This window comes from Sciurus vulgaris (assembly GCF_902686455.1).
Source record: "Sciurus vulgaris genome assembly, chromosome: 9".
NCBI lineage: Eukaryota > Metazoa > Chordata > Mammalia > Rodentia > Sciuridae > Sciurus > Sciurus vulgaris.
In genome coordinates this window covers 135097146-135113348 of record NC_136469.1, presented here as the reverse complement: position 1 = coordinate 135113348, position 16203 = coordinate 135097146, and the positions used below count along the sequence as shown (strand labels likewise).

Here is a 16203-nt window from a genome sequence, read left to right as displayed (position 1 = left end):
CACCAGCCATGACCCCCTTCTCCTTCCCAGAGGAAGTTTGTGTTACTAACCTTTAAATCAAACCTGCTTCATATGCTTGCCTTGGCACGCTTCTCTGATGTTCAAACTTGAACATTTGAGGAAGCAGGACTCGTCACCGATAACCGGCAGTATCACACAGACAATGGAATATCATTCAGCCCTAAAAGAGATAACAAGGAAATGTAAGTGCAAATAGCTGTATACAAGAAGCTAATCTGAGAAGGATTGGTATCACGATGCCAACTACGTGGTGTTCTGCAGCAGACAGAACTACCGTAAAAAGACAGACTGTTGCCTGAGCTTAGAGGGAAGATGAACAGGGAAGCCCAGAAGATTTGGAGGGCAGTGGAACCATTCTGGATGATTCTACAATGGTGGATAAACACACCTGCACTACATTATACCTTTGTCCAAACCCACAGAATGTACGGCACCAGGAGCTAACCCAAATGCAAACCATGGACTTTGGGTATTAACGACGTGTTAAAGTAGGTTCACTGATTTTACCAAACAGGCCACCCTGGAGCAGGTGTGAGTGTCAGGGAAGGGGAGCCCATGGGAATTCTATTTTCTGCTTGATTTTGCTGTGAACCTACAAGTGCTGAACATAACAAAGTTTATTAAAAAGAATGAAGCAAAAAACATTTTTTTAAACCAGTGAATGATATTCAGTGTGAGAACTTAAATAAATTCTATCTGGAGATGTCTTTCGAATTTGTTTTATTTTGCTGCATCTTTTAAGTTGCTCAGAATGATGCTGGGCTGAGAGATCATTGTCCAGTTGCCTCTTAAATATTCAAGAATGTGTTCCTTCCCCGGCTGAGATATTTGACCTTCAGACTCTTTGTGTTAGAATATAAGAATGGAAAGCATAAATGTCCCAGGGAATGAAGTAAACATCTTATAAGGAAATCCTTGAGAAGATTTGGCATGCATCTGTGCTCTGGGTGGGTTTGAAATGCATACACAGAATGACTAACGTAGAAGCTTTGCCCTGTGGCATGAATGGGCTAACTTGGACATCGCGAGTGATTTTCTACTGTTTTGAATATTCAACATCTTCACCCTTTTCCTGGTGTTGATACCCTGATTTTCCCTGGGGAGCTTCTCCTAGCTCCACTCTGGGCCCATGTGGTCCTCCACCACAACATGAGGCTGCAGCACATGGCTCATCCTACTCTGCTTAGAATACCCCAGCCCCTGGCCAAGCAGTGAACTCAGAAATGCACCCAGTCAGAACAAATGCAAGGATTTAAGAGACTAGAGTGAGCTGATGGTGGTGTGTGTGCCTTTGCTCGCTCAAGAGGTAGCATCGTGGAGACAAGTGTGCATCCGTTGCCCCTTACTTAAGTTTGAGTCTCGTTTCCTCAGTTCTGCTGCCAACTAGAGCGTGATCTTCAACAAATCTCTCTGAGCTTCCGTCTCTCCTTGTAAGATGGGTCACGAATGGTACCTGCCTTGTTGAGTTGTTAAGCAGGTTAATATTTATGAAGCCTGGCACCGTGTCTGGCTGCCCAGCTTTTCACTTGCAGACATAATGTGCATCTCAAATTTGTGATCCAATGAATTTTCCTTTTATAGTCTTTCTCAAGTCCAAGAAAGACCACTCCATCCATCATCCCAGCTGTTCATGCCCAACTCCTTGAAGCCATCTTGATGCTGTTCACCTCTTTACTCCACCAGCAAACCTGTCAGTCCTCTCTTGGCGTTACATCTAGAACTCTGTGCTCAAGCACCATCATCTGTCATCTGGGTCATGACTACTGTCTCCCAAGTGGTCTCGCTCCTTCTGCCTTTGCACCATTTCTGTTCATTCTCAGGAAGAGCCAGAATCATCCTGATAAAGGGGTCACGCAGTATCGCTCTTCTTCAGATCAGCCTGCTCCAACACATGAACAGGTCCACCTCTACCCTCAGCTCCCACTTCTTTTCTCCTGGCTCTTCCTGCACCAGGCACCTCTTAGTTGACCTTTGATGTTCTTTGAACATCCCAGGCTCACTTCTGACTTGGGGCCTTTCCACCTGCTCGTTTTTCCCTCTAGACCTGGAATCCTGTCCCCTGCTCCATGTCATATGACTACTTAACCTTCTTCAGACCTTTACCACCTTCTGGGTGAGAGCTTCCTGGATCCTTCATCCTCAATTGTGATCCTCCACATTGTCTTCCCACCCCCCACTTATTTTGTCTCCTAGCCCCCACCACCTCCAGTTTCTATACTTACTTTACAGTAAGTATAGCATGTACAGTAAGCATATACAGATATTATATGTCTGTCCCCCCTAGAGTCTAAGCTCCACGAGGCTGAACTTTTTAAAGTACTATTCAGCCAGCACCTGAACAGTTCATGGAACAGCAAAGGTGCTCAGTAAATTAACGCATGTTTGGACGAATAAATAAATGAAACAAAAAAAGGTCTGTATTGGTCTGTGATATTCAGCAACAGTTTTGCAGTGTCTCTAGCTACCAAGGACTTGCTAGTCACTAGCCTCAGGCGAAGACTGTTTTGGTACCCTTCAGTCTAATGGGGGAACAGAGATGGAGGTGGAGAAACTGTCCAAAAAGAATCAGAAAGTACAGATGTACATAGGAACACGTGATAGGAAAGTGCAATGTGGGGGTGAAGGCTGTTAAGAGGTATCTTAGAGGTAGGGTGTCCAAGTTATCACTGAAGGTCCAGGAAGTGTAAGGAACTAGGTAGAGGAGGGGGAGAGATGGGAAAGCTGAGAAGTCACTGAGTCTGTGAGGCTGCAGTTAGCGCCGGAAACGGATGAGAGGTTGACCTCTCGTGCACTCAGATCTCCATCCAGATTAAGTCAACGGGCCTATGAGGAAGAGTTGGCGGCCTGTGTGAATTAAATATTTGGAGGCATTCTGCCAAGTCCTGTTCTTGTTTCATTGAACATGTAAAAAACAAATAGTGACTGCAACATTAGACTTTGCTCAATGTCAGGATGTGGGAGGGGAAACCACATAGCTCTCCTTTTCATGAATCTGCTAGAAAAAAACAGGTCCCAGGCTGTGATCTGATGACATCAGAGAGTAAGCTTTTCTACTGTTTGCATACCCAGCATCTGCTCATTCTTCTCATTTGAGGATGCACAATGCACATTGAGAAGGCGCACCTCCCCAGAAAACAGGGTCAACATGATCCTCCTGAGGAAATGTGAAGTCTCCCCAGGGCTGGGACCAGCCCACCCAGAAAACGTGTTCCCAGAAATCCCCCCTCTGGACCACAGATCTTCTTCAAAGACATGGAGCCTGTCAATTCTTAGACCTCTGATTCCTCATCTGTAATGTGGGACTCATAAAGTGTTTATGAACTGGCAGTGTGGTGGGGGATTGTTTGCAAAACTGGACACGCAAAGATGTTAGCAATTATGGTTGAAGGAGGAAGAGAAGAATTGTGCAATTAATTGTAGCATCTGTTCCCTTTGCATGTTATTCTCAGCAGATGAGCAAGAGATGCTTGCTGATAGATTTTGCTTGGAGAATCTGATAAAGACCTTGGAGTGAGTTACAGGAGGGTACCTCGCTAGGTGCCGCTTCCATTGCCTAAGTGCCAGCCATGTGGTGTCATTGTCCTGGTGCTGGGGACAAAATCAGCTTGGTGTTGCTGGCAAGCAGAGGAGGCGATGGCCCTGTCCTCACCTTCCTGAGGGGAGGAGGCCACCTATTTCTGGGGACTTCACCTAGAAGCTGTAGCTGCCATATGCAGGTATGTCCCAGAGCAAGCCAGAGACACAGGCAGGTTATGTAAGATGCTCAGGCTCACAGAGTGAGGAGTTGGCATTTGAGCCTGGGCTCTGGCGTTCTGGGAGGGAGGATGTGGCCATGCACACACAACACAGTGGAAAGAGCAGTCCAGACATATAAAATGAAAGCCATCAAAGATGGGGGTGGGGAAACTACACAGAAAGATACCAAAATATTAATGGGAGGTGAGCTGGGGTTTGGGAATGGGGGGATGTTTCTTCTTTTCTCTATTTCCAGATTTTAAAATTTGACTGCATTACTTGAATGATTTTTAAAATGACAAATGATGTTGGCCAAAGACAGAAGAGAGCCTGAAACCCTCATTTGAGGACCAGCATTTCCATCAAGTACTTGTGTGACTTGGAGACAGTCACTCTTCTGGTCCCCAGACATCCCCAAGTCCACCCTGCTGTCCTCCCTGTGGTCCTGGGTAGATGCGATCCCCTCTTTTTACACACCTGACTTGCCCTCCCCCAGCCTGGAGGAGGAGCATCTCTGTCTTTTCAAAGCCTTCCTCAATGCTGCTGTTTCCCTGTGATGTCCTGAGGGTCTGGTGGCCTCCCCAAGATTGGTGCTGACTGGCTGAGTATTTGTTGGGGATCTCCCAGCTAAGGAACTCGATGATGAGCACAGATATCCTTAAGCTCATTCTACAGAAGGGGAACTTGTGTTTTCATTATTCGTCTAAAAGGCAGAGTCCACCCAGCTCTATGTGACACAGAACCCGTGCTCCTGCCTACGATGAGACACAGCAATTCCTCAAGGCCAATCGATTAGTGTGTCCTGGGTACCTCACAAAGTACCTGGCATGTGTGGGCGCCTTCATAGATTTTGAGTGAATAAATACTAGACTATGCCATTTTTGAGCCTCAGTGCACTGTAACTAGGCACAAATGAGTTCATAATAACAGTAGCACCATGCGTGAGTGTCAGCCTATTCCAGGTGTGTAGAGAACCCCATTGGTTCCCCTTGGGATGAGCAGGCACTGTGTTGTACCCATTATACACATGAGAAAATGGAAATTTAAAAATGTGGCTTACTTGCCCCCAAGTCTGATGTGGTAGGAAGAGGGGGTACTTTTTTGTGCAGTTTCAATCTTCTCCAAACTTGTATCAGAATGATGGGCACTTGTAACTGAACAGCTTACGGGCAGGAAGAAAAACACAAATCTTTCAAACCAAATGCCCCAGCAGAAGGAAAGGGTTACAGGATCCTTTTAGAATTCATTTTCTCAAGTGTTTCTTGCATTTAGGAGAAAGAGAAACTAAAAGCTGAAGTTCCTTCGAGTCACTGCTGATTAATAATCAGAAATGAAGACAAAGCAAATCCGAAATCCTAAGTGCGTGACTGTTGGGAAACCCGCGTCCCCAGGCACTCCTAGCCTGCATGCCAATTGGTGTTTGCCTTTTTGGTTGGCAATATCTTTCAAAACTGCAAGTGTCTGTGCCCTTTGACCCGGGAAGTCTACTTTTAGGGGACTGTTTGGATTGGAGATACAGAAAAATATGCTGACCCAAGAATATTTACTATAGCATTTCTTTTTTTCACTTTTTTATTTGCTTTTTTTTAGACATACATGACAGTTGAACGTATTTGGACATATTATACCCATATGGGGTATAATTTATTCTAATCAGGATCCAGTTCTTGTGGTTGGACATGATGTGAAGTTTCACTGGATGTGCTTTCATATATTATTGTTGCATTTAATGTAGTAACACCAATTGTAGTGTCCACCAATATGGGCCTAGCTAAGTCAGCTATACTGGGCATTGGAATACCAGATGTCACTTTTAAAAAGTCAGTACAGCAATGTTTGCTGATTTGGAATACCTTCACTATATATCTTTATGTGAACAGTCAGGTGCCCAATAAGAGGTGCCCGATGCCATGACTTTATGAAATGGAGCAGAGGCATCTCTCCATAGGCTGCTCAGTCATTAACAGAGCCCCAGAGGACTCCAGGGAAGGGGTGAGAATCGTTTTATGCATCTACCACTTTGGTCTATTTGACTTTTACTCTGGTGTACTTGTCATATTTATTGTCAAAACAAATACCCTTTTCAAAGGGGTGCTGTGGGTGACCGGCCTCTGACAGGGCTTGTGTGGTAGTTGATTTGAACCTTTCACTACAGTCTCCATGAAAGAAAGCACAGAGACCAGGGGTGAAAGGAAGAAGGCAGCCCAGCAAGGCCGGGGACCAGGGAGATGAAGCTGGGACAAACCAGGGTTTCCCATTCCATCCACATCTCAGTTGGCGCTGAGAACAGTTCACTGAGTACAGATCTCCATGTTTTAAAAAGGGTGGAGGAGTGGGTGCCAGGTGTAAAACTGGTCAATCATTCACTCACTTGTTCAACCAGTATTTATGGACTTCAACTTCAGTTCCAAGATACTAAGAGAAAAAACTTCAGATGTTGCAGAGTCAGCCCTGAGCAAACCCCTGGTGTTGTGCAGAGGGAAGCTTCTGGAAGAAATTGAACAGAGGGCATCTCTCGGGCCATCCAGACCAGAGCCACTGAGAGACGCATTGTCCCTGGAGATCGACGGGCGTTTGTGACCGTCATCTAGGAACGTGCACAACTTGGAGAGCTCGCCCAGTTGGGAAAGGCCTCTGGAGCAAATCGCACTGCAGTCCAGGCTGAAGGATCAATGGGAATAGCAGGGTGAGGACATGACCTCGTGATGGCCAAAGACAGCGTGGGCTGGCCGAGGACGGGGAGAAGAGGCGCAGGACTGGAGTCTCCTGGAAGGCAGGGCTAGAGGCGCCTGCGGAGGTAAGAGAAGCCGACAGGGGTTCACATGCTACTTGCTGCGTCCAGAGCAGGTAGAGAAGTGAGAGAATCAGAGTCAGGCTGGAACAGTCACCACTTAAAAAAGGGGCAGCTAGAAAGAAGACCACCACCCTGGCTGGGGTGCAGGGAACAGATGGAGTACGTGAGAGTGGACTGGGCGAGTGGCCAGGAAGGCCTCCTAGATAAGAAAGAGGGGGGACGAAGTGCCGATGAGAGGAGAAAAATGGACATCTGGGGATCATTTGCAGGCAGTAGGAACCAGCCTCCTGGGCATCTGTGGAATAAGGGAGAGGAATGAATCCAGGAGACCTGCAAGTTTCTTGTTGACTCTTCTTACTGAAATGCCACAGATCAAAAAAGGAGTTGGTTTGGAGGAGGATTCACACCCAGGTAGGGACAGTACCTATGAAACCACTTGAGTGCAAATGACCTTCTTTTCTGTTAACTGTTTGACCCTCCTGGGACTTCCTGGTCCTGAGCTTTCTCATCTTGTCACTCTCTGTTCCCACCCTCCTGTTGGCCTCCCTTGAATGCCATGGGCCATTTTTAAAATCCTATCCTCGCTCAAACTTTCATCGTCCTTGTCTTTGCTTCACTGTGCTTAGCCAGTGTTAAGGGCTGAATGGGGTCCTCCCAAAATTCATATGTTGAAGTCCTAACTGTCAGGGCCTCAGAAAGTGACTGTTTTTGGAGACAGCAATTACCTTTAAAGAGATAACTAAGTTAAAATGAGATCATCAAGGTGGGCCCAAATCCAAGGATTGGTGTCCTTCTCAGAAGAGGAAATATGGACACAGACTATTGTAGAGGTCAGACCACATGAAGACGCAGGGAGAGGAAGGCCAGCGACAAGCCAAGGAGAGAGGCCTCGGCAGGAACCAACCCTGCCCATACCCTGATCCTGGATATCCAGACTGCAGACCCGTGAGGCCATGAATCTGTTAAACCACCCAGTGTGACAGCCCTGGAAAACTCTTTACCCAACAAAACCCACCCGTCAAACTCAAGGCCCTGCCTACTCTTACCCTTCTGTCTGAGCGCAGGCAGTGGTGAGGCCAAAGAACCCAGCCTGCTGACTGCCTTTCCTTTCCTTCCTGACAACTTCGCCCCATTTCTCCAGCCCTCATGCTCTCAGTCGCCTTCTAGCTCCACCAGCCCCTCACTCACACTGGGGACCTTTCCATTTCATGGAGAAGCAACCAGAAGAGAATGTCTTCACAGCACCATCACCAAATCCACTGATCTACCCACCCCCGTGCCATGTTCTCCACTTTCTCCGGTGGGGTTGGTCTTCCTACCACGCCCTCCCCTGTGGCTGGGATTCCTCTCGCTACCTGTGAGCTTGTCCATACCACCAAGAACTTCCAAGTCACCCTGCCCTGTCTCAGGGGCCACCTTCCCAGCCCTCTTGGCTGGGACTCCCTTGTCTCTCTTACTCAGTTATGGGACTGCCCCGCGGTTGGGTGCCTGAAGCTCTGTCGTTTCTGCACAGGTGCTCTGCGGGATCGCGTTTATCCTCCCGGCGGTACGTAAGTCTCCCGCATTAAGGACTGCGGCGCAGATCCCTCACCTGAACTCCAGGTGATCATACCCAATTGGTTGCTTGACGCCTCCTCTTGGGGGCCGACAAGGCATCTCCTACTTAATACATCTAAACAAAATTCTCCACCCATGCCTTCTTCCCAAAGCCAAATCCACCTCACCCCAGTTCCTGTCACTATACAGAGCAACACTGTCCCTCCTTTGGTGGTTACTCAGGCCTGGAGGCACCTTTGACTCCTCCCTTTCTGGCAGATGCCATAGTCAGTCCACCAGCAAATCCTGTTGCCTCTACCTTCAAACTATAGTCATCCTCTAAACTTTTTCCCCCCTTTACCCCCTTTGTTCCTTCTCTCATGGTCAAAGTCATCGTAACTGGGCTCTATATTTCCACCCTTTCCCTCTACGAAGTATTCTCAATATAAAGCTAGCTGTCACCTTTAAAATATCATATCAGATAAAGTCACTCTGTGACTTTGAGTGGATCAAAAATAAAATGCCCAGTCTATAAAAGCCCTAACCCTGTCCTACAGAGCCACAGGTGATCCGGCCCCCTGCTACCTTCTGAACTTCTCTCCTATTCTCTCTCCCTCACCCCTCTGGTCTAGCTACAATGACCTTGCTACTCCTGGAACAGGCCCCGGAGCCTTTGCATCTGCTATTCTTTCTGCCTAGAAAGCATTTGCTCCCTGGAAGTTCTGGGGCACCATCCTTCACATGACTCTGTGCTTAAAAAGCACAGATGCACTCTTGAGAAAGAAGCAGCAGATAAAACCCTTGGATTATTTTTGGGCCCTCACTTGGGATGCTGCCATACACCATTCAAACACACGCCATGGACTATGAGATCGAATTTCCGCAGCAACCTCATGGGGCAGGGGATCATCGACTGCAATTACTGACTACTTACCATGTGCCAGGCATGGTGCTAAACACCTTGGAAATATGAACTTGCTTAAGACTCATAACAACTTAGTGAGGTAAGTACTACTACTATCCCTGCTTTACCTCTGAAGCACAGAGAGGTTAAGTAACTTGCCCCAGTTACTCAGCCAAGGCTGGGTTAGAGCCTAGAGCTTAGCTACTGAGGTTGCTTGAGAAAAGACACAGACTCAAGTAGGGCCTTTAAAGGTGTCTGAGCAGGCACTTGTTGGAGCTAAGAAGTAGAGGGAAGGCAATTACTCCCAGGTCGAAGGAAGGCATTGTGGGAACACAGATAAGTAAGGGACAGACTTCATGCTTCAGGAAGTGCACACAGCTAAAGTTTGGAGAGAAAGGTTGATAAAAGTTGCCGGTCAGGGGTGGAAGGCCACACTGTGATTTGGGCATCTGCAGAGAGTAGCGGTGTCAGCAATCTCCTCTCTGGAGATTGACAGTTCGCGTTCAACTGCTCAGGAGTCTGGTCGTTTAGGTCCTTTAAACCCTTATTGGTGCAGCCACCCACGGAACTTCGAAGCAGGGGGCTGCGGGTGGGAAGAGAAGCCGAGGAGAGACCAGTGAAAGCGCAGGGGGAGGCGCAGGCTCCGACCCGCCACACTCGCCGCTCTTCCTGCCCAGCCTCCCGCTGGCCTCTCCTTCAACTCAGCTCAGCCGCCCGCACGCAGCCCTATGTCCAACTACGAATTCAGCCCGGTGATGTCCGGGGACAAACCCTGCTGCCAGATCTCTAAGAGAGCCCAGATTTGCCTCGGCCTCGGGCTCCTGGTGGTGAGCCTGTCGGTGGTGGTCGCGGTGGTCCTCCTGAAGGTGCGCTCGCCACCTGAGCTCTTGGAGTGGCACGGGCATGGCACCACCAGCCACTTTTCCGAGATCGTCCTGGGACGATGCTTCACCTACACGCAAATCATCCGGCCGGAGCTGAGGTGAGTGGGCCTCGGGGGAGCGCGGCGGGGCGCGGCGGGGCACGGCGGGCACCGCGGGGCACCGCGCGCGGGGGAGCTGTCCGCATGCCCGAGACAAAGCGCGCTCTGTGGCGGATCAGCTGAGAGCCGCGGGCAGAGCCCAGAGGATTCCGCGCCGGCCGCTCTCGGGTCCCCAGCGAACCCGCGGTGCGCGCGGCTCCCTGGCCCGACCCACGCGGCTGGAGCGCTGGCCGAGGTGCCCGCAGCCCGGGCCAGGCTCCCGGCGTCGCGGCCCTTGCGGGGTTGCCGTCCTCCCTCGGCCCCAGCCCCCGGCAGGGACGGAAAGTTAGCTGGCCGGCGCAGGGAGCCGCTGACATTTTCATCTGGGCTCGGAGTTCCGCTCTGGCCCCTCTGCCGGAAAGTGCCCCGGACCGTTACAGGCGACACCTGGTTAAGCGGTTGGTGGAGCTGCGGCCAGGGAGGAGGCGTCAGCAGGGTCAGACCGCCGAAAGCAGTTTTATTCCTTTATATAAAACGACATTCAGTTCTTTCGAGCCCTGAAATGCACGTGGCCATTTAACAAAACAAAGACTGTCAACTTTTAAAACGGAGACGTGTAAGGCAAGGCGCATCAGCTCGGGAGTCTGCACAGACGCTCGGAGGTACCACCAGGCAGAGGCGCTTTCCCAGAAGTTTCCCTGTGCCCACCCGCTGACCTCCCTTAAAGGGAACCTCTTCAAATTTCCATTCCCAAGGCTTGGTTTTCACCGTAGAACCAAGTTTTTAAAGTCGTGCAGAATGAGGAACGAGCCCGAAAGACGTGCAAGGGCCTAGCGTCTCTGGGCTGAGTGTCTGGGAGTGCAAAATTCCTCATTCTCAGCCTCCCCAAGTCAGTGCAGGAGGGCAACAGTGCGTGCTGCAGTTTTGCTCCAGTTATCAGAAGTTTGACCTGCAAATCCTTCATGTCCAAAGATTCCCAGGATCCCTTTAGGTGTTTTGTTTACAGATAATTAAATGCTTTATTGAAAGAGAAACTAGAAGTTGAGGCTTTCTTTCAGGCTGCACTTTTACAGCATTACTTAAATCAAGCAGATCCAACCTGAAATGGTACTGACAAAAAATTACATTATTTTTATTTACATCTTACTTTAAGAGTTAAAAAATTTTGGTTGTTCAATTATCTTCCACAAATCCAGGCTATTGCTTAGATGGGCCCGTCTGTGCAGCAAAATGATTCACATGGAAACTGCGTGGCCTGTAATGTTTGTCAGGATGCATGCTCAGTATCAAACACATATGTATATGTACATTTGTTAAGAATGTATATATATTCAGGAAATTATTAATAAATTAGTACTTATTTAGATCACAATCCAGTTTGAAAGTATCAGAATACACTTTTAGTTCTAATCTTAATTCTCACCTGCTACTATTTTGGAGAGCATCCTCCCAAACATCTCCTCTGTACAAACTCATGTACACACAAACGCTATTTTGTATAAATGGATGAGCAACAAAAAGGTACTTACTATGTGCCAGGTACTTAAAAATATCTAATCATTTAGTCCATGTGGAGTAGTTACTATCTTATGCCCATTTTAGAGAGTAGGTTGCCCCAAATTAGACTCTAGAGACTGAACGCTTGGTCACTGAACTGTACTGTCTGCCCAGGTATGTTCCATAGGTAGAGTGCCTATATGGTTTATTGTCTAGAGACTTGAAATGGAAAGGGATGTCAACTAATAAGCATGTGAATTCATGGACTTTAGCCAGAACAGAGGGTCAGCTGATGCTGGGTTAGTTTAAGAGCACAAGCTCTGGAGTCACAGTGCTTGGGTTGAAACCTTGGCTCTGTCACACTGTAACCTTGTAAAAGTTACCCATTTGTCTGGGCCAGGGTGTTCTCAACCACAAGTGAAAACATGAATGAGAATACTTCACAGCAGCAACCAGATGTGTTTGTCCACACATGGACAAAACGTGAGTGACACTAAGAGGCATAATCTTGTCCTATAATGAGCACTTAGGATGTTATCATTTTGGAAATGCAACATCTCAAGCACCTTTCCACAGCAATAAATATAGATCAAGCCTGTTTTAAATGGATGCTTTGTGTTATGTGTTTTTGTTACAAGCCAGTAAATCAATCCTTCCATGATAGGATGTATTTTGTTTCTAATTTTTTATATTCTTCTTAACACTTGGTCTCTGAGATCTTTCATGTCAGTATATATAGATCAACCTCATTCTTTTTAACATCCCATCATATTAGTATGGTAGATGTAATCATTTCTAGTCAATGGAAAATTAGTTTGGTTCCAATTTTTTTTTTTTTTTTTTGGTACTGGGATTGAACTCATGGGCACTTAACCACCAAGCCACATCCCCAGCCCTTTTTTGTATTTTATTTAGAGATGGGGTCTTGCTGAATTGTTTAGGGTCTTGCTAAGTTGCTGAGGCTGGCTTTGAACTCTCAGCCTCCTGAGCCGCAGGGATTACAGGCCTGTGCCACTGCTCTGGGCTGGGGTTCCATTTTTAAATCCCATTTATTCATTCATTCACTCAACAAATGTTTGTTGAGCATCTACTGTGTTCCAGGCAGTGATCTAGCCACGGCTGATACCGGAAGCCTTTGTTCTGCTTAGGAGAAACATGCTCTGGTGAGCATCTTCCTGAGTCACCTTTGTGTACATTTTGGAGTGCCTGTGAGATAAATTCCTAGTGATTGCATTATGGGGAAATTCATGCAGATTTTACGTATTTTATTCAAATGTCAGGTATTTCCAAATTCGTTCCCAAACAGGTATTCCATTTTACAATCCCACATCCATCTGTCAGAGGGCGTGCTTTCCCAAAAATCTCTTCATGGCTGAGTATTTTCAACTTTTTAATTATGAGAAAAATAGCATCTGATTATTCATTGATTAGTGTGAGTCTAAGCATTTTGTACTCATTTATCCTTTTATACTTTTCTCGTGACATTCCTCTTCACTCTTTGGTCATTTCCATTGAGATGGGTTATTTATTTGATTTTGTGGGAATGCCTTATATGTTATAGGTCGTATTTATATTACCTACACACACACACACACCCCACTCATTGTCTCACAGCTACCCCAGGAGTGTGTTTCAGTGGCAGCACCTGGGATTGCATTACGACCTTGAGGCCATTTCCAATGTTTGTATTTGTTTACCAGGAAAGACTGGGATCGACAGTTTCATTTTCAAACCTAACAAATCCTAACTTGGAAACATTTCCTCTTGATTCTGCTTTAAAAGTCAAGAATGCTTTCCTCTCTTTGTTGTTTGTTTTCATTCAAAACGTTTGAATTTTTCTTCTTAAACTATACCTTGAAGTGCCAATCAGATATGGAGCCAATGTTGGCAAAGCGGTGTCTGAAAAATGTGGACCATGTCACCAATTTGTGACGTCCCAGCGCAGAGGCCCTCCTCCTCTGTTCTGCATGCTTCTTCCACGTCCATCTGGTCTGCACTCACGGTTCCTCGGACACCTTTCTTCTTTCGCCTGGCACCCAGCATCTATGCTAATGCTATGCTGAGCTAGTCAGGGTCTCCAGATGAACCGAAATAATACAGGATAAAGTAAGAGAAAGGTTTTAAGAAATCGACTTGTTGCAATTGTGGAAGCTGGCAATCCAAAAATCTCTGTGTTAGGCCAGCAGGCTGGAACTCCAGGAAGAACTAATATTGCAGCTTGAGTGTGAAGGAACTCTCTTGCAATATTTCCTTTTTCTCTTGGGACCTCAGTCTTTTTCCTAAGACCTTCCACTGATTAAATGAGGCCCACCCATATTATGGAGGATTAAGTGCTCTAAAACAGGTCTAGTAATTTAAATGTTAATTTCCTCTTTAAAATACCTCACAGCAGCAACCAGATGTGTTTGATCAAATCCTGGGTACCATGGCCTCATCAACACTTAAATTAAATCATCATGCCCATGTTTTTATTTTTTGTATTTTACTTTCAGGTAGTATTTTATGTATTGGTCCCAATAGTCACCAGGTCAGCCCAGATTCAAGGGGAAGAAGAACATATTCTACCTTCAGTGAGGAAGTAACACAAACCCTGCTGGCTTTAACCCTCCACATTTTTTATGTGAGTCTATATTTTCATTTCCTTCTGATCTTTTTTGTTCCTCTGATATGTCTGTTGCTCTATTTTGCAATCTTCTATTAGCTAGATTTAAAATGATAAAAATCCAATACATGCCTCCTGAATACAACCTTGTTGAGTTTCGGAATTTTTGGTCAATGATATATTTGGAGGACTCAGAATAGTGCCTAGAATATAATAAGCGCTATTTAGTTGAATCATGTGAATGGTAAAGAAACCAGTATATTATAAATAATACAAACAAAGCCATAACAAACATGCCTCCCCAAGGAACTTTTCAATATTACCCTTAAATTCATCAGTTTCTGTTTTGGGCATAAAGGCTATATTTGGCTTTCTAGGAGTAGCTTCTTGGGGTTCTTTACAGATTGTAGGAATTTAACTCATTGTCTCTTCATTTTCCTTGGCTATTCTTTCTTTTTTTTTTTTTTTAAGATCTTCCTATCATTCCCAAAATTCATATTCCACCAGTCATTCATTTATTAATTTTTATTTTCTGCTGGGGATTGAACTCAGGGCCTTGTGCCTGGTGACCACACACTCTCCCACTGAGCCAGGCTTCCAGCCCCTGGTGGTCCTTTAGTGTGGTAGATGGGCACCGAGGCAGGTCCTTAATTATGAAGCTGGGCTGCTTTTAGATGAATCAGTGTCTGCGTGAGAATCGGGACTAAAGGGGATGTGGGAGGAGCCTGCAGCGGTGGGGGAGGAGCCTGCAGCGGTGGGGAGGAGCCTGCAGCGGTGGGGAGGAGCCTGCAGCGGTGGGGAATTCTGCAGGAAGGAATGGAGAGCCAGTCTCCAGAGGAAGACAGGCCTCCAGGGAGGTAGCCGGATGGTGTAACTTCAGTTCCATGGATTTCTTCCCACCATGTCAGGATGCTTGAACACGAACTTGAAGAGCGAAAGATTTAGAGAAAACGTCATCCTCTTTCCCTGCCTTCCAATGATCCCTTCTGTGCCAGTGTTGGCTCTCTTTTCGGATTCCTTTATTTTCATGTGACCCCTTTTTTAAAATTCTCTTTCCGTTTTACTTCTGCTTCCTCTTCAAAATCTCCAGAATTTCTCAGAGCTAATCTTCAATTTTACTTCCCTGTTCCTCTCATTTTAATGACTTTGGCATTTTATTAAGGTCTCCTCAGTAAAATTATTAGTACCAAATGAAAAATTCATACAAACAATAGAAAATTCCGGAACCAAAATTCCAGAGGCCAAATAAATCTGTTATCCTTATAAATTAATTGTTAGTTATGTTATTAGAGTGACAGAAAGTTGATTAATACAGCCTAACTAGTAAAAAGTTAAGAATGACAGTCAAATTTTGCCCAGTTCATCATAATTTGAAATCATTTTATAAAGCATAAATTTCAAAAAATTAAGATCATGGCTTTCATAACATATAGAATCAATATGCACTAAAGATTTATTAGTTTGTGAGATTAGTAAAATCATAAATTCAATTCAAAAAACATTCTGAAACACTGAATATTCATAAGTATTTAAAAATAATATTAGCCTAGGTTGGTAGGTTAGGTAGGTACTGTTCTACAGGATAATAAGCCAGAAACTTTGACATTATCTTTTTTTTTAATCTCACAGAGATTATTTGCATCTCTAACAGACAATATCTATAGGTTACCATCCAACTTCATAAGGTTTGGGCTTTTAATTAATAGTAAATAGTAATTGACAAACAAATACATATTCTACCATATAATGAATTATCCAATAAATCTGTCAAATAATATCCTAGTTCATTTCTGTTACTATAATGAAATCTCTGATGTGGGGTGGTGTATAATGAAAAGAGGTTTATTTGGCTCACAGTTTGGGAGGTTTAAGAGCACGCTGCCAGCTGCTGTGGGTTCTGGGAGGACCTTCTGGCCACATCACAGGTTGGCGGGTGGCATCCTAATGGTGGGATCGTGTGGAAGAGATCTCATGGTGAAACAGGAAGCCAGGGACCAGGGACAATCCAGGCTTCGTCTTTTTGCAATAACCTGCTCTCTCGGAAACTGACTCACTCCATGGGCCCAGCATTAATCCTGCCTGGGGGGTGCCCTTCTGCTCGGCCTCACCTCTTGAGGGTCCCACTGCTTCAACACTGCCCCACGGAGGACCAG

General features: G+C 46.0%; 1 protein-coding gene across 2 annotated transcripts in view; it reads left to right on the top strand.

Moving 5' to 3' along the window:
• Positions 1-8117: 8117 nt before the first annotated feature.
• Positions 8118-16203, top strand: part of CD38 (CD38 molecule) — a 43481-nt gene continuing 35395 nt past the window's right edge. The window contains exons 1-2 of one of the 2 annotated variants that reach the window (XM_079154569.1): positions 8118-9090; positions 9668-9972. In XM_079154569.1, the coding sequence (XP_079010695.1) occupies positions 9719-9972 (254 nt within the window). In that variant the 5' untranslated portion in view covers positions 8118-9090; positions 9668-9718. Of the gene's footprint in view, positions 9091-9122; positions 9973-16203 lie in introns of those variants that run through there. The other variant, XM_079154570.1, reaches the window with a different exon arrangement.